At 43.7% G+C, this 26,676-nt stretch overlaps 2 protein-coding genes across 2 annotated transcripts in view; one reads left to right on the forward strand and one right to left on the reverse strand.

Moving 5' to 3' along the window:
* otos (otospiralin) overlaps positions 1-26,676 on the forward strand; it is a 47,827-nt gene that overhangs the window by 11,678 nt on the left and 9,473 nt on the right. The gene's annotated exons all lie outside the window — the stretch shown is intronic.
* On the reverse strand, positions 1,242-25,085 carry LOC145341224 (SLAM family member 5-like; the record flags this gene model as incomplete). The annotated part of the gene is made up of 5 exons (XM_080186146.1): positions 1,242-2,678; positions 6,804-6,920; positions 7,533-7,805; positions 8,351-8,701; positions 24,971-25,085. Coding segments are annotated over 5 exons (900 nt in total), but the record flags the coding sequence as incomplete, so codon positions are not given.

A 26,676-nucleotide genomic window follows, 5' to 3' on the forward strand; every position in this document is an offset into this window, starting at 1 on the left:
GAATCAAACCCAGGGCCCTGGATCTGTGAAGCAGCGTGCTACCCACTGTGCTAATGTGCCACTCTGTATCCTTCCATTCCCGTCCTATTCATCAATTCATCTAGTTGCCCCTTAAATGCCACAATCATACCTGCTCCCACCACCTCCTCAGGCAGTGCGTCCCAGACATTCATAACCCTTTGTGTAAAAACCTTGCCTTGAAGATCTTCTCTAAACTTTTCCCCACACCTATGTCCCCCAGTACTTGACTTTTCTGCCCTAGGAAAGACCATCTGACTATCCACTCTGTCTATGCCACTCATAATCTTGTAAACCTCTAATGGGTCACCCCTCAATCTCTGTCGTTCCAGTGAGAACAAACCGAGTTTATCCAACCTCTCCTCACAGCTACTACCCTCCAGACCAGGCAACATCTTGGTAAACCTCCTCTGTACTCTCTCCAAAGTATCCACATCCTTCTAGTAGTGTGATGACCAGAATTGTACACAATATTCTAAATGAAGCCAAACTAAGATTCTGTACAGCTGCAGCATGACATGCAAATTTTTATACTCAATGCCCCAGCCGACGAAGGAAAGTATGCTGTGTGCTTTCTGGACTACAAGGTTGATTAACAAGTCAAGTTGCTGTGTTATCTGAGCTGCCAAAAAAAAATCTGCTTAGCCTTTCTCAATATCATAGAATCATAGAATCCCTACAAGTGCAGAAGGAGGCTATTCAACCCACCGAGTCTGCACCAACCACAGTCCCACCCATCCTTACCCCTGTAGACTCACATTTTTACCTTACTAGTCCCTTGACACTAAGGGGCAATTTACCATCGACAATCAATCTAACTTGCACATTTTTGGACTGTGGGAGGAAACCAGAGCACTTGGAGGAAATCCATGCAGACATAAGGAGAATATGCAAACTCCACGCAGACAGTGACCCAAGCTGGGAATTGAACCCAGGTTCCTGGCGCTGTGAGACAGCAGTGCCACCAACTGTGCCACCATACATAATAATGATCACACATATATACATTAATCAATGTAATAATAAGTAAAGAATCTAGAAAACACATTAAAATTGCATAAATGTGCTCTTCTACTCACTCTTTTTCAACAATAGTGATGAACACTCTTTATTCTCCACATGATTTCATTTAGACTCTTTTAGCTAAAGAAGTTTCAGACAAGCCAAAGGTTTATGAAGAAAGCAATCATTTATTATAAACACACTAAAAAAAGCATCGCAATTTAAACAACATTTTAGAGTGTGTGCATGAATTAGAATTGTCATAAAAACAACACAAGAACGCCTTCTAAATTACCTTTAAGGAAATCAAATGTCTTCCTAAACTCTCCCTATAACAGTTAGCCACTTTGGCTCAAGCTCTTTGGAAAGATTGCAAGCAGTTGCACAGAAATCCTTTATAATGCCCAGTACAGGCATCATGTTCTGAACTTTTAGTCAAAACTTTTAAAAATTGGACATAAACAAGCTGTTAAGGTGGCTGCTCAAATCATGCGTTTTTTAGCATTTGAACTACAGATAATATGAAGTCTCCAGTGAATATCTAATTCAATATGAACAGGCAAGGGTATCTCACTGCCAATCCGTGAAATTAACAAATCTCTTTGTGTCGGGCCAACACTTAACGACCATGCAGTTTCCAGACTGTCTTTCTACTGAGAGCCAATTGACTCATTGGGCACTATCAACTACCCATTGTATCATAATGATTTCCCCCACCCAAACTAGATTGGTGGGCCTCAGAATTGTAAACCCAGTAGTCATGCTATCAAAACTAGTGTCAGGGACTGCTCTTTTATTACCCTAAAACCATTAGAACCATCAATTATCACCCAGTCTGAAAATCAGACTTTGAAACAGGCTGTGAGTCATCAAGCAGTAGAAGTGCTTAACCTGTTCCAGGCTCAAAATTGATCTGAGAACCAACCTCCCAGATATTCAACTACAAGAAACCTCACAATGTCCTGTGAACCTAATGCTTTACAAGACCCTCAATTCAACTTTAGACCATTGAATCCATTCAAGAAACCACAGGCCTGCCAAGAGGGAGACTGAAAATCATAAGATTGAATTAATTGTAATCTGTAAAACACACTGGGGTGATTTTACCAAAAAATATTCTAAGTGCCGAACGCGTATGAAAATGGGAGAAAGTGGGTGTGATGGACATCCTGGCTCTCTCGTGATCTTACCTGTCCCTCTCATTGGCCGGCAGGGCCAGAGGGTAAGATCGCTCCCATTGTCTTTATATGTATCTAAGCTATATATGTACATGCATGTTGAAATTGACTGGATGACATTACATTACTCTGGGCTAAGTGTGTGGGAATAAATAATCTTCTTTACTTCTAACCTTACAAAAACTTATGTTGAATTATTTAATTGGAATACACACTCCAAGGGTAAGAAAAGACACATCTATTTCCATACCAAACATTCTAATTACGGGAAGCAAGAGAACACATATATTCTGTCCATGGCACCTTGCAGTGTTACTTTCCTTTGTAGCCAGGTTATCTACTTCATAGGCAATCTGTTAGGCTGCACTGAGGCATGAAGCTGTAAGCTGAAAGGCATTCAGGAAGTTATCAGGTGAGCTGACTCTGAAAATGGAGGTCATAACAGTTGCAGTGGAACTGTGTCTTTTTCCGCTCTCAAATCTGTCAATTTTAAAAGTCCATATTAACAGAACAAACACCTTTGTGAAGCTGTTCTTTTTCAACAATAGGTACCCACAAAATAAACTCCCAGTTAAAAAAATAATAATTTCACAGGATGTTGGTGTCACTGGCTAGGTCAATAGGGAAAAGCAATGGCATTGTGGTAGCACCACTGGGCTAGGAATCCAGAAACCCATGGTAACGCTCCAGGGACCTGGGTTCAAATCCCACCATGGCAGATGTTGAAATTTGAACTCAAACCTGGAATCAAAAATCTAACGATGACCATGAAACCAATGTAAATTGTCCTAAAAACACATGTGATTCACAACTGTCCTTTAGGGCAAGAAACCAGCTGTCCTGATCTGGCTAACATGTGACTCCAAATCCAAGGCAATGTCATTGACTCTTAAAATTTCCTAACAAGCACTCAGTTCAAAGGCAATTAGGGATGGGCAATAAATTCAGGTGCAGACAGTAATGCCCACATCCCATGAAAGAATAAAAAATTATTTGCCTTCCCTAACTGCCCTAGAGAAGATGGTGGTGAGCTGCTGTCTTGAACTGTTACAGTCCATGTGGTGTATGTACACCCACAGTGCTTTCAGGGAGACAGTTCCAGGATTTTTTACCCAGCGACAATGCGGGAATAGTGATGATATATTTCTGATTCAAAGTGGTGTATGGCTTGGAGGGGAACTTGTATCTGCTACGATTTATCCTTTGAGGTGGTGAAGTCGATGATTTGGAAGGCGTTGTCAAAGGAGTCTTGGTGAGTTCCTGCAGTGCATCTTGTAGATGATACGCACTGCTGCCACTGTGCATCAGTGGTGGCAGGAGCCAATGTTTAAGGTGGTAGATGGGCTGCCAATCAAGCTAGCTGCTTTGTCCTGGATAGTGTCAAGCTTCCTGAGTGGTGTTGGAGCTGCACTCATCCAGGCAAGTGGAGAGTATTCTGTCATGCTCCTGACTAGTGTCTTGCAGATGGTGAACAGGTCTGATTTGTTGATTGTGGGATATATAAATGATTTGGAAGAGGGAGTAACTGGTGTGATCAGCAAGTTTGCAGATGACACGAAGATGGCTGGACTTGCTGATAGTGATGAACAGTGACGGACAATACAGCAGGATATAGATAGGCTGGTAAATTGGGTGGTGAAATGGCAAATGGAATTTAATCCAGATAAATGTGAGGTGATGCATTTTGGAAGAAATAATGTAGGGGGGAGTTATACAATAAGTGGTAGGACCATTAAGAGTACAGAAACACAGAGGGACCGAGGTGTGAAAGTTCACAAGTCCTTGAAGGTGGTAGCACAGGTGGAGAAGGTCGTGAAGAAGGCATACGGTATGCTTGCCTTTATAGGAAGGGGTATAGAGTATAAAAGCTGGCGTCTAATGTTGCAGTTGTATAGAACGTTGGTTAGACCACATTTGGAGTACTGCGTCCAGTTCTGGTCGCCGCACTACCGGAAGGATGTAGAGGCCTTGGAGAGAGCGCAGAGGAGGTTTACCAGGATGCTGCCTGGTATGGAGCGTCTTAGCTATGAGGAGAGATTGGGCAAATTGGGGTTGTTCTCCCTGGAAAGACGGAGAACGAGGAGAGACCTAATAGAGGTGTATAAGATTATGAAGGGTATAGATAGAGTGAACAGTGAGAAGCTTTTTCCCAGGTTGGATGTGAAAATCACGAGGGGTCACGGGCTCAAGGTGGGAGGGGTGAGGTATATTTCAGATGTTCGAGGGATGTTTTTCACACAGAGGGTTGTGGGAGCCTGGAATGCACTGCCAAGTAGGGTGGTGGAGGCAGACACGCTAAGGTTGTTTAAGGCTTACCTAGATAGGCACATGAGCAGACTAGAGATGGAGGAATACAAAAGAATGTTCTAACTGAGGATCAAGAGCCTCAGGATGTTCCTGGGAATTAATAGATTCCTATCGGCCGTCCAACAAGTTTTATGGCTCACCTGTCTCTTACGTTGGAGCTATTGGGGATCTTCCATTAATGTCTGTATAGGCTGTTGTATGTTTATTGATGACTCTTTTTTACATCCACAGGGGATTCGGTCTGCCTTGTTGGCCAACAAGGGGCATACATGCAGTGGATCATGCGAGGGCTGCTCTTGGATGTTGCTTCAAGAGTTGCCTAGTGCTTCATGTCGTTAGTGTACGCTTAAACTGGACCAATTGATGGGCAACACGACAGCTCAGTGACTATCACTGTTTGCTGTGCAGTTACAGGGACCCGGGTCGGGTCTCCGGTTTGGAGCAATGTCTGTGGGAGTTTGCACATTCTCCCCATGCTTGCGTGGGTTTTCTCCAGGTGCTCCGGTTTCCTCCCACACCCCAAAAATGTGCTTTTAGGCTGATCGGTGTTAATAAATTGTCCCTAAATTGGATCTCCCTTAATCTGGCGCACATATAATTCCCTAAATTTGCACCCCTTTATTGTGGAGTCCACAAGATGTAGACAAAAGTCGTAGGTAGAAGAAGGATTGGAATGAGGCACTCACTGAGTGTTAAAATGGGCGGTATGGGCTTGTAGGGCCGAAGGGCCTGTTTCCTGTGCTGTGTTGTTCTTTGTTTGTTCTTTGCTTTGAGTATTACTTGCCACTTAGACTGACTGGCACATAAGGAGTCCTATATTGTAACTTCACCAGGTTGCCAGGTGCCTGATGCAACCCCAGACATGTCCCCCTGCACTCTTCATTGAACCAGCAGTGGTCACCTGGCTTGAGGGTGACGGTACATTGGGGGAATCAGCAGATGGTGGTTGTTTATAATGCTGCTGCTGATGAATTACTTGGATGCTCAGTTTTGTGTTACTAAATGTGATGAAAATCTATCCCATTTAGCATGGTGATAGCACCACACATTAAATGGAGGATATCCTCAGTGTGAAGACAGGACAAGGGGTTCACTTCTACTATTACTGTCATGGGCAGAAGCATCTATGACAATTCCCAAAGGATGGTAATGAATCTGTACAAAGTACAAATATGGCCACATCTTTGGGACTGTGTTTGTAAGCCAGCATGACAAGAAATAAGCAAATATTGGATACATGGTGGGAAAGGGAAACAATAATCATAAAATCCCTGCAGTACAGAAGGAGGCCATTCAGCTGCATCAATGACAATCTCACCCAGCCACTATCCCGATAACCACGCATATTTACCCTGCTGGTCCCCCTGACACTAAGGGGCGATTTAGCATGGTCAATCCATCTAATTTTGCACATCTTTGGACTGTGGGAGGAAACCGGAGCACCTGGAGGAAACCCACACAGACATCAGGAGAATGCGCAAACTCCACACAGACAGTCCCCTGAGGCCAAAATTAAACCCAGGTCCCTGTCACTGTGAGGCAGCAGTGCTAACCACCATGTCACCCCCAATGATAGTTAATTTAAGGCACCTGAGCTATGACGAGTAGTTGGCGTATCTGTGATTGTTTACTCTGGAGAACAGAAAGCTTAGAGAAGATAGTTTTCAAAGTTTGTCGAAAAATTCATGAATTGAATCCTAATATGAAAGAGATTGCTCCAAACTTGAGAGTCAGAAAATTGATTTGGTGGACACATTGACAGTGAAGATCTTTGAAGTTTAAATGATGAGGACAGATTACATAAACTTGGCCTGTATTCCCTCGAATATTGAAGATTGAGGTTTGATTTGTTGAGGCATTTAAATATCAGAAGAATAAATGGGTCGAGGTACTATCAAACTATTTCCTCTAGCATGGTAACAAAAATAGAGGAGATAATCTTAGAATTAGGGTGAGGACATTTAGGAGGGAAATCAAGAAACAATTATTTTCACACAGAGTTGTAGGAATATAGAATTCTGTCTCCCAAAGGCTGTGGATACTCGAACAGTTGAAGCTTTCATTACAAAGATCAATATTTTTTACTAGGTAAGGTAACAAGGAATATAGAGTTATGTACAGATTCACCTTAATCCTTTTGGGAAACAGGCTCGAGGGGCTGAATGGTCTACTACAATCTTAGATTTAACAGCTGTTATTTTTCCTGTAAATCTTTCAATATATGGAATGAATAATAATTATTTTTAAAATTTCTGCTGAAGCTTTATCATTTTGTCTGAAAATAACAGTCATACTTACAACTTCCTTTATCGCCAGCGCTTGATTGTATTTTGCAGCAGCTATATATGATTATAATCAAGGTTAACAGCAATCCTGATGCAACAACATTGTGAATCAGCCAGGACACTTTCTGACCTGAAACAGAGCAGTGGAATTGAAGTTTGTCATGCAGTGAAATGTTGTAATGGCTATAAGAAACCTGTGATGGGGCAGGTTATTAATTTACATGACCATATGTACATATATAAGATATAGGCAAAAAATATCAGCGGAGAAAACATTTTAAGGCAGTTTCCAGGAAGAGGAAGATAAATCAGGAGTGGGAGATTTAACCTGCAACTTCAGTCCTGCGCATTTTAAAACAACAGCTAATTTTCCACTTCATTGCCCATGGGTCATCTGAGATTTGGAGCTTTATGGTGATATTCTGATTTCAAGGCTGGGCTGCTCTTAACCTGACTAGGCATTTTATAAGGTCCTCACTGTGCAAGTGATCTAGGTATATACATTCTTAGCGCAGTCACAGGCCAATTGTTAAAAGATGTTTCTGTGAATTTTTGCTTCTTGTAAACCTTTAGCTCAAGAGGTCACAATATTGAGCACAGTCAAAGCAACATGGCATATTTCACAAATGTTAAACATATACAAGATGCAACACTTTAATACTTGCACAATGGAATCCCTTTGTGGAGGCAGGACACGAATGCACTGGAATAGTCAAATAATGCACATTTTACAATTACTCACTTTTATAAGTTTTTCTATTACACTTCTTTATGGTCCAAGGAACGCTGGGTGCATTGCTGACTGGATTCTCTGCTATACACTTGTACAAGTATTGTTCTTCTTCATTTGCATGGTCTATCACGAATTCTGGCCCATTGTATGTTCTGATGATGGCTCCAGATAAAGATAGTTTTTCCCAGTGAAATGTGACATTTGTTCCATTGGAGACTGCACAGCTCAGGCTGGCATTTGCAGTTGAACAATTTATTGTCATCAGAGGTTTGGAAATGGGCTCTGAAATATTAGGAGATGAATAATGAGCCTTGATAGTATTTCTTGAATGTCACTATTTTACATTTAGTGAGAAATTAATAAGTGGTTACATTCCAGAAAAGTGCACCAATCTGAAATGAATATAACTGAATCACCCAAACAACACAAGTCCTGATGTTAATGTATTATCAGTACAATCTTTATCCAAACTAATCGTCCAGTTCATTCTATAAAGTTCCTTAGTTTAAATGGGTTAACAAAAAGTTGAAAATACACAACAGGTCCTAACCTAGGAGGATATATTCAAATTAACCCAAACATTCTGTTTTCAGATGGTGGTGAACTGTCAATAACAGATCTGAGATAATGAGAAGGGCAGCCATAAAGTGAGCATTCTGCTTCCTCTCTCTCCACTGTATTCCTCATCTCAGCTGGAATCCTGAGTGGAGGTCTGGAGCCTCCTCATAAAGTGAACACACTATTATTCTGTCTTAGTAGTTGTCTCTGACTCACATTGGGATTGAAAGCCATAGTTTTATTTAAAGTTATAAATTAAATTAACTTACCAAACACTTGCAAATCGAATAATTGTTTCTTTGCTGCTGTCGTTGATTTGTCAAAGCAATTAATTTCTATTTCGTATGATTTAGTGTCATTAACCTGTACGTTGAGCAGTTTCACAGAATCATTCACGCTCCTCTGCAGTCTGTTTTCATACAGTGGCTGTTTGTCAAATGTTTTGAATCCCCATGAAGCAAGTTGAGCATGAGTTGGTGATTTTGTGAAAAGTGTTACTTCATACTGAGCTGCACATTGGTTATGTACAGGAAACAGAACGTGTTCTCCCACAGCGGCATTAGTGATAGCATTGGGTACAGCTGTGATCTCCGTCTCACACAGTGTCAGCAAATGGAATACTGGAATGGAAATGAGGTATAATACAGTATTACACAGTATCTGCAGAACAGAAACAGGACATTTGGTTCAACAAGTCTATGTTAGTGTTTATGCTCCTCTCACCCTTCTTCATCAAACTCTATCAATATAACTTGTTATCCCTTTCTCCCACATACATTTATCAATGTCCCCTTTAATTCAACTATACTATTCACCTCAAATACTCCTTTTGGTAGTGAATTTCATATTCTCAGTACTCTATGGGTAATAATGTTTTATCTGAATCTCCCTTTTGATTTATGAGTAACTAATGTATTTATGATCCCAGCTCTCACCTGTAGGTGAAACATTAGCCCAGATTCTCCAGTTGGTGGGAAATTGTCATTGTCTGCAACACTCACTCTTACCCAACGGTACTGCTCATTATCAGCCAGGTCTTCCATTCCTGGCTGCAGCAGCAACGGGTGAGTGCAACAACTCCCACAGAAGATACACAAGTGTAAACGAAATGGATGAAGAGAGGACACAACTACTTTCTACAACATTGGCTGCTGTATTCAGGTAAGAAGTTTTTCAGTGAGTGGGTGGATGGATGGATAGGTGAGTGAGTTATAGAGTGAGTCAGTAGGTGAGTAGGTGATTTTTTAAGTGAATGGGAGATTGTATAAGTGAGTGAGTGAACGAGTAAGCAGTTTAAGTGAATGGGTGAGTGGATGAATGAGTGAGTTATAGAGTGAGTAAGTAGATGAGTGAGTGAGTAAGGGAGTGACAAGTGTGAGAGTGAATGAGTGACTGAGCTACGGAATGAATGAATTGGTGGTGAATGAGTGAGTGAATGAGTAAGTGAGTGGGCGAGTACGTGACTGAGTAGGTTGATGGGTGTTTGAGTGGGTAGGTGAGTGAATAAGTGGGTGGATGAGTGAATAGGTGGGTGGGTGAGTGAATAGATGGATGAGTGAGTGAATAGATGGGTGAGTGAGTGAAAAGGTGAGTAGGTGAGTGAGTGGATGAGTATATGGCTGTGAGAGTAAGTGAGTGGGTGGATCAGTGAGTGAGTGGATAGTGTTTGAATGAGTGAATGGGTGCATGAGTGAGTCACTAAGTGACTGGGTGGGTGAGTAAGTTAATGGGCGAGTGCATGTGAGGGTGAGTGAGTAAATGATTGAATGAGTGACTAAGTGAATGGATGAGTAAGTGAGTGAGTAAGTGAGAGGAACTGAATGAGTCAGTGAGTAGATGAATGAGTGGATGGGTGAGAAAACAGGTGACTGCAGTGTGTCGGTGCGTAAATAAGTGGATTGGTGAGTGAGTGGGTGAAATTTTACAACTTCATCACGTCCATTTTGCAGTGAGAAAATCCATAAAATGGCATAAAATCAGGCGTGATGCATCTATCAGGAATGGCGCCCATTTTCACACCCATTCCCATTTTACCACCAAAAAAAGGGAACAAACAAGAGCCCGCCCAAAATCGGCAAAACATCAATTTGCAATTTTTTGCATTCATCACAATGTAATTAGTGAGTTTCACTCCTAATCGTCCCAGCTCACCTGTCTGAAAGATCTCAGTCACTGCAGTTGGAATCAGTCAGGAAAATATCTCAAGTGTAACAGTCAGTTTCAGGTGCTGAAGCAGTGAGGGTGAGTGAAGGGGTAAGTCTCTGCTTTTAAACTGCTCCGTGATGCTTGCAGGGGGTGGGGGTTGTGTCATGGCGGCCTTGTTGCATTTTGGGTCAGGGGCCCTGTGAGTGTGAAGGGGGCTTGGGGACTATTTGCTCATGGGTTCTGACTTCAAGCTCTCAGCACGGACCCGGCTCACACCGCTGACCTCGGGTCATAGCGCTGACTCTGGGTCCTAGTGTTGGCAGCAACAATCAATGTTGCTGGTAGAGGATGGGCTAGAAACTCTCTGAAGTGGCAGTGCTGCAGCCTCAGGACTTGTCAAGCAGCACTGTCTGTGGCCACTACTGCATGGGTTCTGGGTGTGTGTTTGTGAGTGAGGGTGGGGGAATAAGGGGGAGGGCTAAGTTACCATTCTGGGGGCCTTTTGGGGGGGTGAATGTGGAGAGTGTGAGTTTCTGGGCTGCTATGGAGAGAAGGTGGAGAGTGTGTTGCTGGGGGGGTTGTGGGAGGTATGGAGAGTATGTGTGCTGGGAGTCTGTGGGGGAGGTATGGGGAGTGTATGTTGTTGGGCTGGAGCCGAGCAGGTTTCTTCAACCTCTCCATCTGTTTCTCCCCTTCCCCAATTACTCCCCACCTCTTCAAATTGATGGAATGGTTTTTGCAATGCAACCTATTGATCTTACTGTTCTTTTGGTTGCTGCTGGAGCTGCGGAGGAGGAGCTGGAGGAAAAATTGCGGGAAGAGGAGGCCCAAGCCTTACCATCTGGAGGAGTAGAGGGAGATGACCACCAGAGGCAGGAGGTGGCCACCATTTGCCCAAGGGTTGGGGGTGGGTGTAGGAAGAGGGAGCAGAGTCCCTGGCAGTTCCACACATGTCTTTTGAGCAAATGTCAGACATGGTATGCTGCTGACAGTTGCAGCTCTGAAAGGAGATAGTGCAATACCTGTGCCATTTATTACAGAGCTATGAAAGTTACAGCCACCTTAAATCTTTACAACACTGGCTCCTTCCAGACCGCCAGTGGAGACATTTGTGGCATTTCCCAATTATTCGTTCACAAGTGTCTGAAGGTGGTTACGGATGTTCTGTTTGCCCGGGCTGACTCAGACAAGGCCCAGCAGGAAGACTGGCCTGCAAGATCCATGGCCATCATGGGGATACCAAATATGCAGAGAACTATAGATTGCACCCATGTTGCCCTCAAGGCCCTGATGAAAAATCCAGGAAGATTCAAGAACAGAAAGGGCTTCCATTCAAGCAATGTGCAGTTGGTGTTTGATCATCTGCTGCATATCATGCACATCTGCACCAGACACCCTGGTAGCGTACATGACAGTTTTATATTGAGGAGTTTAAATGTCCGGGAGATTTTTAAGCAGGGGCCCAGGATGCAAGGATGGCTCATGGGGAACATGGGATACCTTGGCTGATGATGCCTGTGCAGAGGCCTGAGACTGAGATGGGGAACCAATATCATGAGCCTGTACAACCTGGCACAGCAGCAAGGAGACATTTTGGAGAAAGATGTGGAGGATGAGCAGTTGGGTGTCACTGGGGAGGAGGCCTACCAACAGGAGGAGGAAGGGGAGGAGAAGGAGAAGAGCAAAAGGAAGAGGAAGATGACGACAACCAACACTGCCCATGGCTAGAGGGCTGGCGGCAGCAAGGATCAAGCATGCCAGGGCTGTGAGGGAGGCCCTGATCACCATGTCCTTTAGTCACAAGGGCCCTGCGTTGCCACACCTGTGTCCAACCATCCCTTCTCAGAACTCCCCTCCCCCGACCCTCTGCTCCCCGGGTCACTCCATGGAATGCTGTGCTTCTGCAGTGAGCCCCCGAAGCTCTGGTATCACTGAGCCCTGCCAGTCCCGCAGGATCAACTGCATTCTTGCCATGGTGGCCGCATCCTCAGCAATGGCCCTCTTCGTCGAGGCCCACTTGTCAATGGCTGCATCAAGTGCCTTCTGAGACTGGGCCATGCTCTGCAGCCCCTCAGCCGTGACCCTCTGGGCCATGTTCTCAAGGGCTGCACCCATAGCCTGCTCTGTCTCAGCGCTGTCCCACTGGGTCTCCTGCAGGCTCTCGAGCCTCTCAGGAATGGGCTGCAGAATCTTGAGAAGCCTGTTGAGGCCCTCAGGTGTGGCCTGCTCTTATTTGGCGGTGGCCTGCTGTGACTTGGCCATCGTTTGGAGCCTGCCACTCATGATGAGGATTTCCTGCCCCAGGCTTTCCACTGCAGATGCCACCCTTGCAGTGTTGGCCTGGGAACCATGCAAGACAGACAATAGCTGGTCCACTTGAAAGCTTTGGGACTCCTCCCGACAGCCTTCCAGTCAGTCCAGTGTTTCTGTCAGCCCCTCCTGCATTCCCTGGCTCTGTTGCTGCATCTCCAACTGCTGAAGGAGGTGATCGCAGAAGCCTAGCATATAGCCTGGGGCCAGCTGAGCTCCAGAGGCATCAGATACTCCCTCCTCCACCAGATGCATATTAGCAGATGTGTCATGCACACTGGAGAGTGACCCAGATGCTTCGGCACTAACTTGACCAACCGATGTGAGAGACTCTGGGATGGTGAACTGCGAAATGGAAGCTGATGCAAAACTGGTGCCGCCTTGGAGGTCCCTACATCCGCTTCCTCCGCAGAGTTTTCCAAACAGTCAAGGGCAGAATAGATGGGTGCAGCAGTGTGGGCGGCAGTGCCAGCTGGCCCAGGTGTGTCGGGTCCCTTCCTGCAACACAGGATACAAGGTTTAGTGCAAGGGAGGGAGAGGAATCTGGGCATCATGCAACTCGCTTCAGATATCTCCAATGAGTGGAGGATTGGCAGATGCTTACTTCTATGCTCCAGCCCGACCATGCTGTTGCTTATGGTGTGGATCCCTTCTGCTCCCACAAGTTCCAGTGCCCGCTCCTCAAAATGGGTGAGGACCTGGATCTCAGGCACACCACCCCTGTTTTCGCCCTCTCCCAGTGATTACGGGCATTCTTCTCCTGTGGGGGCAGAAGGAGCCATGTAAAATCTGATGGCATGAGTCCTGGAGGGTATCAGAGGTGGTCCTCCGAGGGCAGGTGTTGGGATATTCTTGTGGGGTGAGAAGGGAGGTGCTTGGTGGTCAGGGGTTGGAAGAATGTAGGGTGCTGTGGATGGAGGGAGCTGCGTGTCATTTAGGGGGAAGATACAAGATGAGGTTAAACACTCACCTTTGCTGCCCAGATTAGGGCATTCATTTTCTTGCGGCACTGCTTTCAGATCCTCCTGGCCAGTGCCCTGGCACAAACACATGCTGCAACCGCCTTCCAGGTGTCCATCCCTTCCCCCAGTATGGCATTCTGCTGGGAGAAGAGGATATTCAGCCTTGCCTTCACCGCCCCCAGCAATCTGGTGAGATCTCCGTGCAAGAATATGGGGGCTGTGTTCCTGGGGACCATTTTGTCCCTCACTGCCTGCCTGACTGTCCATCCTTGGAGTTTTATCGAGTTGTCCCTTATTAGGGCAGATCAGCTGCAGGCACTTTGGGTGGGTCACACACTTGTTCGAGCATCCCAGTGAGTTTAATGCATTTTGCCTTGTAACAATGGAGGGGAAGCCAATTCAACAGTTGCAGGTATGCTGATGAAATGGTGGGGGCTTTGTGCCTCTATGATGACCAGGGGCAGGGAAGAGAGAGGGTCATGTCACTCAGCAATCGGGGCGGGGGGGTGGTGATGAAGGGGCCATGTGCAAGAGGATTTGGGAGGTAAGGTGGTCAGTATTGTTGGTGGGGGTGGGGGGGGTGGTCACCAATGTTGGTTGGGGGAAGGATGAGGCTGTATCTGGAGCAGGGGAGCTCTGTCAGGAGAGCCACTTTTTCTGTGCTTTTTCTGCACATGTGCAGTTTGTGATGCCAATCTGAGCTGCTGGCTGTCTGGTGAGTTAAGCCATGCCTACTGCCCCTAGTGGCTAGAAATGGTCTAGCCCACATTTTCAATGATTGAATGCATAAGATTGGGAGTGAAAACTCGCCCAATCTGGTTAAGAGTAGTGATCCCAGCATTGATTCTAATGGATCCTTTGTCTCACTTAGTTGACCCATACTGAAAAATAAACATGTCCACATTAAATTGGAAAGCATTCATATTTCTAAATGACCAATGGATTAATAATTCATAAAGTATTTTACCTGAAAGTAGAGTCAGCATTTTTGCAATGAGGAGGCCCAGGTTCTTTATATTTTTGCTGTGTACTGTTTGTTTTTACTTTTTGTTGCAGGGGTTGACCTTAAAAGAACATAATCTAGAGAAGAATAAAATAGATTTGTTGGGTGTCCATTCATGCAAATATATCTTTCTCCCAGTTGGATTATGTTGAGGTATTTTGTATCTAGAACTGAGCACAGGTCACAGGTCAGAGTACGTGAGACTACCAAGACCGAGAGGAGTAGGAGACCTGATCATTTGAGAACTAGCTGTCATTTTCTTCCAATCTTGGGTTAAAAATATAATGTATAGAACAGAACCAGAAATTGGAAAGACAATGTATGAGCTCTACAGTTTTGAGGAATAATATGTAATATTATACAGAATATAAAGAGCAGATAAAATGACAAAAAGGTTTGAGATGTATTTACTGCTTTAAGAATTGTGAGGGAGTGATTATCAGGCAGTTGTGGCCCATCAGCTTTAAATCAGCGCCAAGTTTAAAAGGAGGCCTGGTGTAGATAGCGGGCAGCGTCGGAGCGGGCAGCGGAGTGAGAGGGAAGCAGAGTGAGCTATTAGGGCTTAATATCAAAAAGGGCTTGAAGGGAAAAAGGCCAGGTTGAAAGAACAAGGAAAAAAAAAATTTTTTTTTTTCAAAACTACTACAGCAAGAAACAAGGAAAAATTTTTTCCCACAACAAATTATATTGAATAATGGAGGGGCATGTGATGTGCGGTTCCTGTACGATGTGGGAACTGGTGGACCCCAGGGTCCTTCCCAGAGACCATGTCTGCAGTAAGTCCAGGTTGCTGGAGGAGCTCCAGCTCAAGGTGGATGAGCTGGCCTCTGAGCTACAGACACTGAGGCTCATCAGGGGGAGAGAGGGTGCCATTGTCAATGGGGTGCAAGTGACATCCACCCCCTCTAGACTGTCTAAATCTAAGGGTCAGGAACAAAAGGGGGCTGCTGGGAGGAGGAAGGGGGGTGAGGAGCGGAGGCCTCAGCCTCTCAATCTGCATAACAGGTTTGAGGTTCTTGCTTCCACTCTGGAAGAGGACGAGGCAGGTGAGGTTGGTGAGCAAACTGCACACGGTACAGTGATGCAGCAGGACATAGGCAAAGAGAAGGGGAAAAGGAACGTAGTAGTGATTGGGGATAGTGGGGTGAAGGGTATTGACACTGTCCTTTGTCACAATGACAAAGTGCACAGAAGGGTGTGTTGTCTGCCTGGTGCTCGGGTACAGGATGTCGCAGCTGGGCTGCAGAGGAATCTGGAGTGGGAGGGTGAGAACCCGGTTGTGGTGGTACATGTGGGTGCCGGCGACGTAGGCAGAGTGCGGACTGAGGATCTGGGGAGGGAGTATGAGAAGCTGGGAATGGAATTAAAAAGTAGAACCGACAAGGTGGTCTTCTCTGGGCTACTGCCTGAACCGAGTGCAGACGGGCGTAGGGTTGACAGGATTAAGGAAGTGAATGGGTGGCTCAGAGATTGGTGTGGGAGGAATGGGATCGAATTTATGGGGCATTGGCACCAGTATTGGGGTAGGTGAGACTTGTTCGGGCTGGATGGGGTTGGTCTGAATCGTGCTGGGACCAGAGTGCTGGCGAATCGAGTAAAGAGGACTGTAGACAGGGCTTTAAACTAATTAGGGGGGGGGGGGGAGGGTGCGAGGGTAGGTGATGTTAGGAGGTCTACAGTTAAGGATAGGGTACAGGTAAGGGAAGAGGCTGAGGATGTCCCAAGTGGTGGCGTTACGGCAAATAGGGTCCAAAAGAAGGCTGGGATGAAAGCGCTTTATCTGAATGCACGAAGCATTCGGAATAAAGTGGATGAGCTGGTGGCGCAGATCGACACAAATGGATATGATCTGGTGGCCATTACAGAGACGTGGCTGCAAGGTGACAGGGACTGGGAGATGAATGTACAGGGCTATCAAGTGTTTAGGAAGGATAGGCAGGAGGAAAGAGGGGGTGGCGTAGCTCTGCTGATTAAGGACAGCATCAAGGTGGTAGCAAGGGATGATATCGGAGCCAAAGAGCAGAAAGTGGAATCGTTGTGGGTGGAGATTAGGAACAGCAAAGGGAGGAAGACGCTGGTGGGTGTCGTCTATAGGCCCCCGAATAATGATCTGGAGGTGGGGCGGGCTGTTAACGCGCAAATAAGTGCGGCGTGCAGGAATGGGACGGCAGTAGTTATGGGGGATTTCAATCTGCATATTGATTGGTCGACCCATGTTGGACGAGGTGGGCTCGAGGAGGAGTTCTTGGAATGCTGCCGGGATAGTTTCCTGGAACAGTGTGTGTTGGAGCCGACGAGGGAGCGAGCTATCTTGGATCTGGTGCTATGTAATGAGGCTGGTAGAATTAGGGACCTTGCGGTGAAGGATCCTCTTGGAGAGAGTGATCATTGTATGGTGGAGTTTCTGTTGCAGATGGAGGAGGAGAAAGTGGGTTCCCGGACACGCGTCCTTTGTTTGAATAGAGGGGAGTATGGTAGGATGAGAGAAGAATTGGCGAATGTGGACTGGGGGAGCGCGTTGGAAGGTAGGTCTGCTGAGGAGCAGTGGAGGATCTTTAAGGAGATCTTTCTTGGTGCTCAGCAGAAATTTATTCCGATGGTTAAAAAGGACAGTAGGAAGAGAGGTAATAAGCCGTGGATAACGAAGGAGGTGAAGGAAAGTGTTAAATTAAAAGCGGAGGAATTTAGAGTAGCTAAGAGCAGTGGGCGAGAAGAGGATTGGGAAAGGTTTAAATGTCAACAAAGATTGACAAAAAAATTGATAAAGGAGGGTAGAAGAAGCTATGAAGCTGGGCTAGCGCTTAATATAAAAAAAGGATAGCAAGAGTTTTTATAAATATATAAAAAGGAAGAGGCTGGCTAGGGTGAACGTTGGTCCCTTAGAGGATGAGAAAGGGGACCTAGTGGTAGGGGATGGGGATATGGCTAAGGTCTTGAATAACTTTTTTGTTTCTGTCTTCACGGAGGAGGACGTGAATAATTTGCCGGGTGTTAGCGATGGAAAGGTGGTAGGACTGGAGGGTCTTAATGACATTACTGTTACTAGAGAGGTGGTGCGTGACAGACTGGAGGGGCTGATTGTGGACAAGTCCCCAGGACCGGATGGAATGCATCCGAGGGTTCTGAAAGAAATGGCGGAGGTTATAGTGGATGCCTTGGTGGTTATTTTCCAGACGTCGCTGGATTCCGGGGAAGTGCCGGAAGATTGGAAAACGGCTAATGTTACGCCGTTGTTTAAGAAGGGTGCCAGGCAAAAGGCGGGGAATTATAGGCCGGTTAGTTTAACGTCTGTGGTAGGTAAAATGTTAGAATCCGTCATTAAGGAGGAAATTGCGAGGCATCTTGAAGGGAATTGCTTGATAGGGCAGACGCAACACGGTTTCATTAAAGGGAAGTCGTGTCTGACAAATTTACTGGAGTTCTATGAGGATGTGTCTAGGGCGGTGGATAGAGGAGAGCCGGTGGATGTGGTCTTTCTGGATTTTCAGAAGGCGTTTGATAAGGTACCTCACAAGAGGTTACTGCAGAAGGTCAGAGGACATGGAGTTGGGGGTAGGGTGTTAGCGTGGATAGAGGATTGGTTGTCAAATAGGAGGCAGAGAGTGGGGGTCAATGGGTGCTATTCGGATTGGCGGTTGGTGACTAGTGGGGTGCCCCAGGGGTCGGTGCTGGGGCCTCAGCTATTTACCATTTATATAGATGATCTGGAGGAGGGAACCGAGTGTAGGGTGTCGAAATTTGCTGATGACACCAAGATTGGGGGAAAGGCAAATTGTGCGGAGGGTGTGGAGAGTCTGCAGAAGGATCTAGATAGGCTGGGCGAATGGGCCAGGAAATGGCAAATGGAATTTAATGTTGGCAAGTGTGAGGTGGTCCACTTTGGTAGGAAGAATGGTAGGAAGGACTATTACTTACGTGGCGAAAAACTGCAGCAGGCGACGGTGCAGAGGGACCTCGGGGTCCTTGTGCATGAGTCGCAAAAACCCAGCCTGCAGGTGCAGCAGGTGGTCAGGAAGGCGAATGGGATGCTGGCCTTCATAGCGAGGGGGATTGAATATAAAAGTAGGGAGGTCTTGCTGCAGCTGTATAGGGCATTGGTGAGGCCGCAGCTGGAGTACTGTGTGCAGTTTTGGGCGCCGCACCTGCGCAAGGATATTTTGGCCTTGGAGGGAGTGCAGAGGAGGTTTACTAGGCTGATACCGGAGTTGAGGGGGTTGAGCTATGAGGAGAGGCTGAATAAACTAGGCTTGTACTCGTTAGAGTTTAGAAGAATGAGGGGATATCTCATTGAGACGTATAAGATGATGAATGGGATGGATAGGATAGAGGTGGAGAGACTCTTCCCGCTCAAAAAAGACAGTAGGACTAGGGGGCACAGCCTCAAGATAAAGGGGGGGCGGTTTAGAACGGAGTTGAGGAGGAACTTCTTCACTCAAAGGGTGGTGAATCTCTGTAATTCTCTGCCCGTTGAAGTGGTGGAGGCTGCCTCGCTAAATGTTTTTAAGAAACGGGCTGATGGGTTTTTGATAAGAGAGGGGATTAAGGGTTATGGGGAGAGGGCGGGAAAGTGGAACTGAGCCACGACAGATCAGCCATGATCTTATTGAATGGCGGGGCAGGCTCGAAGGGCCAGATGGCCTACTCCTGCTCCTATTTCTTATGTTCTTATGTTCTTATGTTCTTATAAAACAGTATTATCTATCATATGTCAATTTTTATCTTGTACAGTATATTTGGTTGAAAAAGAGGCTATGAGACTCTCTTTCTCTCTCTCTAATGGTGACTAACTCCAAGAAGAAATATACCGTAATGCTTAAGGATTGATATGACTATTTAAATGTTTATAAAATAGGGGTGCAAAATTACAATTTCCAATCTCAATTTTGCAAAGGTATTTGCAACAGCAAAGCATTTAGCCACATGAGAAAATAAATGTTCTTCACCTGTTTCATGCCATTAATGAGATCCCCTACTGACATATCAGGAGATGATTTGCTTAGTGAGAAGCTTGTGGTTGGGACCACAGAGAATCTGCAGCTATTAGACAAATGATTGCGTGCAGCGACAACATTTCTGTTAATTTTGTGGTAGGTTCCGATTTTTGCTCACCTCATCATGGGCTACATTCAAAGTAATTCACAGATCATTTCAAATGTGAAGCATGGCATTGTATATTTTCTCATCCTAGCTTTCCACAAAATACAATACAAATATTTTCAACTCAACGTATTTAAAATATATAGTAAGAATAATAAACTTTTTCTCATTCAACCTTTAATTTTAGGCGTGCAGCAGTAAATACCAAAAAAATTAATTTGCATTTCTAATTAAATTTTACCCCCCTGGTAAATGTGATGCATAATGACTGTGAAGATATGTGTATTGGATTTTATTGTCAAAGAGATGGAATATAAAAGTAAGAAAGTTTTGTTACAACTGCACAGTGTATCAGAAAAGCAGAGGTAGGTTTAAGTGATTCGTGGTTGTATTGTTCAATAGTTTTAAGTAGATTAAATTTCATGTTTTGTGGAAAGGGTAAAATCCTAGTTTGACTAATGTTAAACAAAGATGCTTACACTTATGGGAGTTTGATTTCAATTCAAACTATGTTTCTATTGTGCTAAGAGAGTTTATGACGGGAAAAGTAAACATGAGCTTGGGGAAAGAACGTGATGCTGCTTGACAACCAGGGGCCACTTTTAGGGAGAACACCTTTTGAGTATGAGTGTTTAATTGGATTCAGGCTGGGATCCCAGGCTGTAGCTGGGAAGCTCGAGAGAGAACACCTCTTAGCTCTGCCAGAAGCAGGAAACCTATATAATAGAGTAATGGACATCAAAGTAAGCTCCAGTAAAGCTAAAGGACAGTTAGTTTTAGAAACTAGAAATTCCCAGGAAATTTGAAGTTAAAGAGTTAAGGTTACTTAAAAGAGGAACTGCGGTTGGAACAAGGTATTGGTCACTGAATTGAAAAACAGAGCTGCAAGTGCAAACCTGGATGAAATTCATTAGAGAAAAGCCAGAGATCAAAAGCAATTGTAAGTTTGGTGTCCTTACTTCCAGCATGTGGAAACAATAGTATTCTGTTGAAAGCTGAGTAACTGAAATTTTGTGTAGAGGCGTGGTTGCTGTGGCAATTCAAGACAAAGAAACACTGAAAGGAGAGTTGGAAAAACTGGAGGTGGATCCTTGGAGAGGAAGTCTTTTTGAAAGGATAGTTGGAAAACCCTGGAGGGGAATCCTAAACAAAACAGATGAAGAAAAATATTGTTTAAAATGAGGTTTTAAAGTGTGTCTTTTGGGGAACTGGAATGTAGAAACACTCATGTGGAACCAGAATCCAATGAGATAAAAACAAAATACTGCTGATGGTAGAAATCTGAAATAATAACAGAAAATGTAAGATAAACTTATCAGGTTTGGAACATTTGTAAAGAGAAACACAGTTAACATTTCTGATCTAGGTGATCCTTCTATAGAAGGATCTCCAATGTGACAAGTTGCCTCACAGTATACAAATCATCTGGGAGGATTTGAGGAGAAACCCACAATGGATTGGTTGAGTGGCATTTGCCACTGAGTTTCAGAGTGGAATGTTATCTGACCATAGTTAACCTGTTGAGTTACAGGGACTTTGTGTTTATTGAAACCATCATAGCATCAGGTATATTGTTACCTGTGTTGTCCTTGAAATCCATATACATTGGTGAAGATGGAGGAGTGAAGGAGTTTTGTATTGTAGTCATTTTTTCAATGTTTAATAAATGTGATTTTCTTGGTGTTAAAAGCTACTTGACAGTCTTGTGGCTGTTCCTCCACATTTTCTCAAAAAATTATTATTATTGTCTCCCGAGCCAAGATTCCATTGTGGGATCTTCCCATTTAATAGTAACACCAACTGGGATCATAACAAGGGCATTGGTGAGACCATACAGAACTGTGTACAGTTTTGTTCTCTTTATTTTAAGATAAATACTAGCACTGGAGACATTTCATGAAAAAGAATTACAAGATTGATTCCAAGGATCAAGGGGTAATCTTATAAAGAAAGTTTGAGTAAATTGGGTTTATACTCATTGGAGTTTAAAAGAATGAGAAGTGATCTTACTGAAACATATATAATCCTGAGAGGTGAATCCTAAGAGAATGCTTGCCCTTGTGAGGGAATTTAACCTAGAGACTATCTGCCATCCAAGAATAAGATAAGGAGGAAATTGTTAGTCATTGGAATTTTCTTCCCCAGGAAACAATGGAGGCAGGTTCATTGAATATATCCAAGGCTGGGTTCAACAGGTTTTTGATCCAGAGAGGAGTCAAAGGTTCAGAGGGTAGGCAGGAAGTTGAAGCTAAGGTCACAATCAGATCAGCGATGACCTTATTAAATAGTAGAGCAGACACCAGGGATTAAGTTGTTATATTCTTCTATTTAACTCTGTCATTAATATATAGAAGAATATTTCATTAACAAGAAAATTGTCACGTAGCCAGTCGAGTAAGGACCCAGTTGCCCTGATTTGATTTGATTTATTATTGTCACATGTATTGGGATACAGTGAAAAGTATTATTTCTTGTGCGCTATACAGACAGAGCTTACCGTTCATAGAGAAGGAAATGAGAGAATGCAGAATGTAGTGTAACAGTTATAGCTAGGGCATAGAGAAAAATATTGAATTAAAACATTTTTAGAGAGTTTAAAAGAGCTAGAGTGATGTTTTCGAAGCATAGAAGGAGAGTAAAAGATAGAATAGCAGAATTGAGCACAACTTGCAAGAAGTCACCTTGCTCTTGTGCTATCTTGGAGCGTTCTCATGACACAGGTCATTCTCATGATGCTAACAGGACTGGAACAAATGTGACAGGGTTTTATTTAATTATCAACGTTTACTTTCTGCCTGGAATCCCAATCAATACTGGCAATCTTTAAAGTTAGAGTTTATTTATTAGTCATTAAAGTTAATTTATTCACATTCAAGTCACGATGAAAATCCCCTCGTAGCCACACTCCAGCACCTGTTCATGCACACTGAGGGATTTAGCATGGCCAATTCACTTAACCAGCATATCTTTCAGATTGTGGGAGAAAACCAGAGCACCCGGAGGAAACTCATGCAGACACAGGGCGTACGTGCAGATTCTGCTTAGACGGTGAGCAAAGCCGGGAATCGACTTCAGGTCCCCGGCGCTGTGAGGCAGTTGTGCTAACCACTATGCCAGCATGCTGCCCCACCATCCAGTTATTTAAGAAAGGCGTTAAAATCTTTAGCCTATCTTTAACTTACTATTTAACCTATAATCCAAATACTGTGCGTGGGGGAGAAAGCAAACTGTCTCTTCCTTTCACCCGACATAAAAACATACTCATGTTCTTCAGTTTTCGGATCATAGCTTTTAAGTGAAATGATCGGTTTTGAAAAATAGCCGAGGAGTCAGAGAGAAAACAAACATTGCTCTTTTGGCAATGAACATGTTATTTAGCGAAGTTTAACAACGTCACACATAAGTGAAATATTCTAACAAGGATAATGGGAGATTCTGAAATATTTCAGAATCTCCCATTATCCTTGTTAATGTTCACTTATTATTCTAATCATATATTCTAATTGGAAATATCAGGCAAAGATTTGTGGACGAAATGGGATGTTGCGCCGTGGAAATCTTCGCTCGCTGTAGGAAATCATCCCATTAAAAAACGCAAATTACAAATGGAACCATGATTCACTTGAACCAGATGTGAAAGCATTTAGCCCCAACGGTGAATATTGACTTAATTCCCGATAAAAGGGTCAGTTTTAATGAGGTGGTGTTAGAAATTGTCCTTCATCGAGACTTACAATTCACAAAAATACACTTCAAATTTTATTCTACTTGTTAAGGCGTGGTGGGTCATAAACTAGGTTTTGCCGATTTCTCTTTTGAAAATAAATGGAAAGAATGCAATCCAGTTGTGAGAGGATTGAAGCAGAAGGAGGCCATTTGACCCATCCGCTTTACACTGGAAACGTCAAAGGACTGGGATTTGAACTGTTTGGGGGGGGACGCATCTCGCACAATCTCTGCTGGAAGAGTTCAAAGCAAGAAGCAAGCACCAAGGAGCCAAACAGGTCCAGAGCTAAACACTTGCTTTCACATAGTAATAATTCCATGGTCCTTTCTAATTTTAATTAACATTACAGGACAGTTTAATTTTCAGTTCACATTTTAAAACAGCTTGCATTTATCTAGCGTCTTTATTGTGGAGCTTCGCATAAAATTTATGTGAGATTGATTCGTATAAACATCCCATTTACTTTTCAGCAACAATCCACAGAACGGCGCCGGCAGCAATCCCCTAGCTGCATTCCTAATCATTATCGCCACTTCACCTTTCATCCAGGGGCAGTCTAACTGTCTCCACGGCAGAAGCTTTCCCGCTAAATCTGTTCTGTCCTTGGGCTCCATTGACCACTTACCCGGAGATACACTGTCTAAATTCCCCTTCTCATTATCAACCCCGGGGGAGTATAAAGGAGGAAGAGCAGCCGCAGTCACAGTGTGAATCCCCACCGCCTATACTAATCCCAGAGAAACTACAGACTCCCCGACACTTCAGAATATATCCATTCCTTAAACAAGATGGGGTTCAATGTTTTATCTTGTCAGCTTGGATCTTCTTTGTCTCTCTTGCTGGACGCAGTATTTGTTTGGTCTCTTGATGGGGCCATTGGATTCAATGGAATTTGAATGTGGTTTTTGGAGCACAGTAAGAAGCCTCACAACACCAGGTTGAAGTCCAACAGGTTTATTTGGTAGCACAAGCCACTAGCTTTCCGAATGCTGCTCCTTCATCAGGTAAGTGGGAGTGTAACTTTGGACTTTAATATGGTCTGGTGAGACTTCTTACTGTGTTTACCCCAGTCCAACGCCGGCATCTCCACATCACGTTTTTGGAGCAAGCAAGGACTGGATTTGGGATTCCATCTGAGCATTGGCTTAGAAAAAAATAAAGACAGAATGCTGACTCAGCAGGTCAGGCAACACTGGTGGAGAGAGAAACAAAGGTAAAATCAGATCTCCAGCATTCATTGTATTTTTTTCCACAGTTCAATTATTTAATGTAAATAAAAACAAAATATTGTGGATGTTGGAATCTGAAACAAAAAAGTAGAAAATGCTGGAAAATCCCAGCAGGTCTGACACCATCTGTAGAGAGAGAATAGAGCCAATGTTTGGAGTCTGGACATTTAACGGTTCATCTCGATTAGTAGATATTCCCACTTCACCATCCACCCTCCATACCCGGCTTACTTTATAATGCTCACAATAATATTCAAAAGTAAGTCACCTCAGTGAAATATTTCGAGACGAAAATATCTCTAAAACACCAGATAGACTGGTTTGAAAGAATTATAAAGTATTATTATTCCAGGTCAAAAACATTGCTTGAAAATGTTCATATTCCAAACAGTAAAATAATTTCAGAAAATCTTTACCGTGAAATCGGTGAATGCATTTCACTTCAATCGGAAGGAGAACCGGATGTTTCCAAAATGTTTTAATTTTGTTCCCGCTCTTCGGAAATTCCTTTGCTTTGAGGTAAATTCTGGGTCAAATATTGTCACCAGCTCTTTTTTATTACTGTCTCCACTCTGAAAGCAAAGAGCGCAGTTTCTATTCAGGGAGTTGATGATGAACCCTCTCTGCTCTCTCTTTCTCTCTTGACCATTTGTCCAGCTCGAGTGTCACTGTCTCTTTCTGAGATTCACCCACCCAGTCATTCACTCCTCCCCCACCCGCAGATTCTTTCTCCGAAGCTCAATCTCTTTGCAATGTCCTGGCCCTGGACACAAACACCAGCAGCTCTGGGCTGAGTGACATGTGACCAATTCTGTCCCACATTCTCTGTCTTTCAAGTGATTCCGACCTGTGGACATTGTGGAACTCGAATGTAACAGATAGAGACATGTTGTGAATTCATGCATGTGGAGCTGCGTTCAATTACGAATATATGCAGATATTTCACACTTTAAATCTCTTGGCAGGGCTGAAATTGTTTTCATCAGGGCTGAAATTGTTTTCATTTCGGATTCTTTCTTACCGTTTACCAATTACTTTTCAGCCTGGGCGTGTATCAAATAGAATCAAATGATTCTTATTTGATTATGGGGAATACCTGAATCAAACAAGGTCTGAATCACCCCTAGGTGCAGTCAGAACTAGAGCCTGTAGGTTTTTAATCTTTGATTTATCACAGGGTCTTAGAAATGACTTACTGATTGTTAAAAATAACCACACATAGTAACCGGGTAAATAGTTCAGAATAATGATCATCATTTCTTTCCTTTGGCTATTGCGTCAATTCACTAAAACTAGCAAATCATTAGAAATGTGTCATTATATAAAAAAAAGTCTTTTGATCGGCGTGTGAACCGAATGCATTGTGCAAATGTGAAAAATGCCGTCTCACGCACTTGTGTATTTACAAATGTTCTTCACTGGTGTGAGCGAATTTCTAACTGTCATATATTTATTTGCCACATTTCACTGATATGTGGGCTGATTTTATGTTTACATAGGGCGATCACCAGTTCCCATTGCACTGGGCATCACAAAGAATAAGCATCCAGCATTTTTTGTAAAAAGAAATAAAAGTTGCCCTTATTTTAAAATGTATATGTTTCCAGCCACTTCCTGGAGAGTAACCTTACTGACCTCACTGACATTTTCCGTTCAGCTCTTGAAAATACATTAAACAAATAGGACCAGCAATGCTGCCTGCAGAGAGGGTGTGTGGGAGGATCTTTGCTTTCCATCGCACTAATATAAGACTATTAGACACGTTTATTTTGTACACAATGTCCAGGTTTAGACAAATTTCAGTCAGTTAAATGTGTTCCTTTGAGTATATGCAAAACTACTATTAATGAATTGTATTTTCAGTCATATTCAGGCTTGATATGCAATCATTATTCTTTGGACACTTTTGGTTAAATTAGAAAATAATGAATATCATCACTTACATAATGCAGGCAAATCATCAGTATCATATAGAATAGAAATGGTAGGCACACCACTCCTTGGAGTGATGGTCTTCTAAAAAAATCCTTTCTCAAACTTACAAAGCCAATGCACAGAGCAGACAGGGGAAGTCATTTATCTAACTCCTTGCTTGCTCCAAAAACAATTCAAATTGAATCCA

This window comes from Carcharhinus amblyrhynchos, chromosome 3 (genome assembly GCF_965287045.1).
Source record: "Carcharhinus amblyrhynchos chromosome 3, sCarAmb.v2.hapA, whole genome shotgun sequence".
Taxonomy (NCBI): Eukaryota; Metazoa; Chordata; class Chondrichthyes; order Carcharhiniformes; family Carcharhinidae; genus Carcharhinus; species Carcharhinus amblyrhynchos.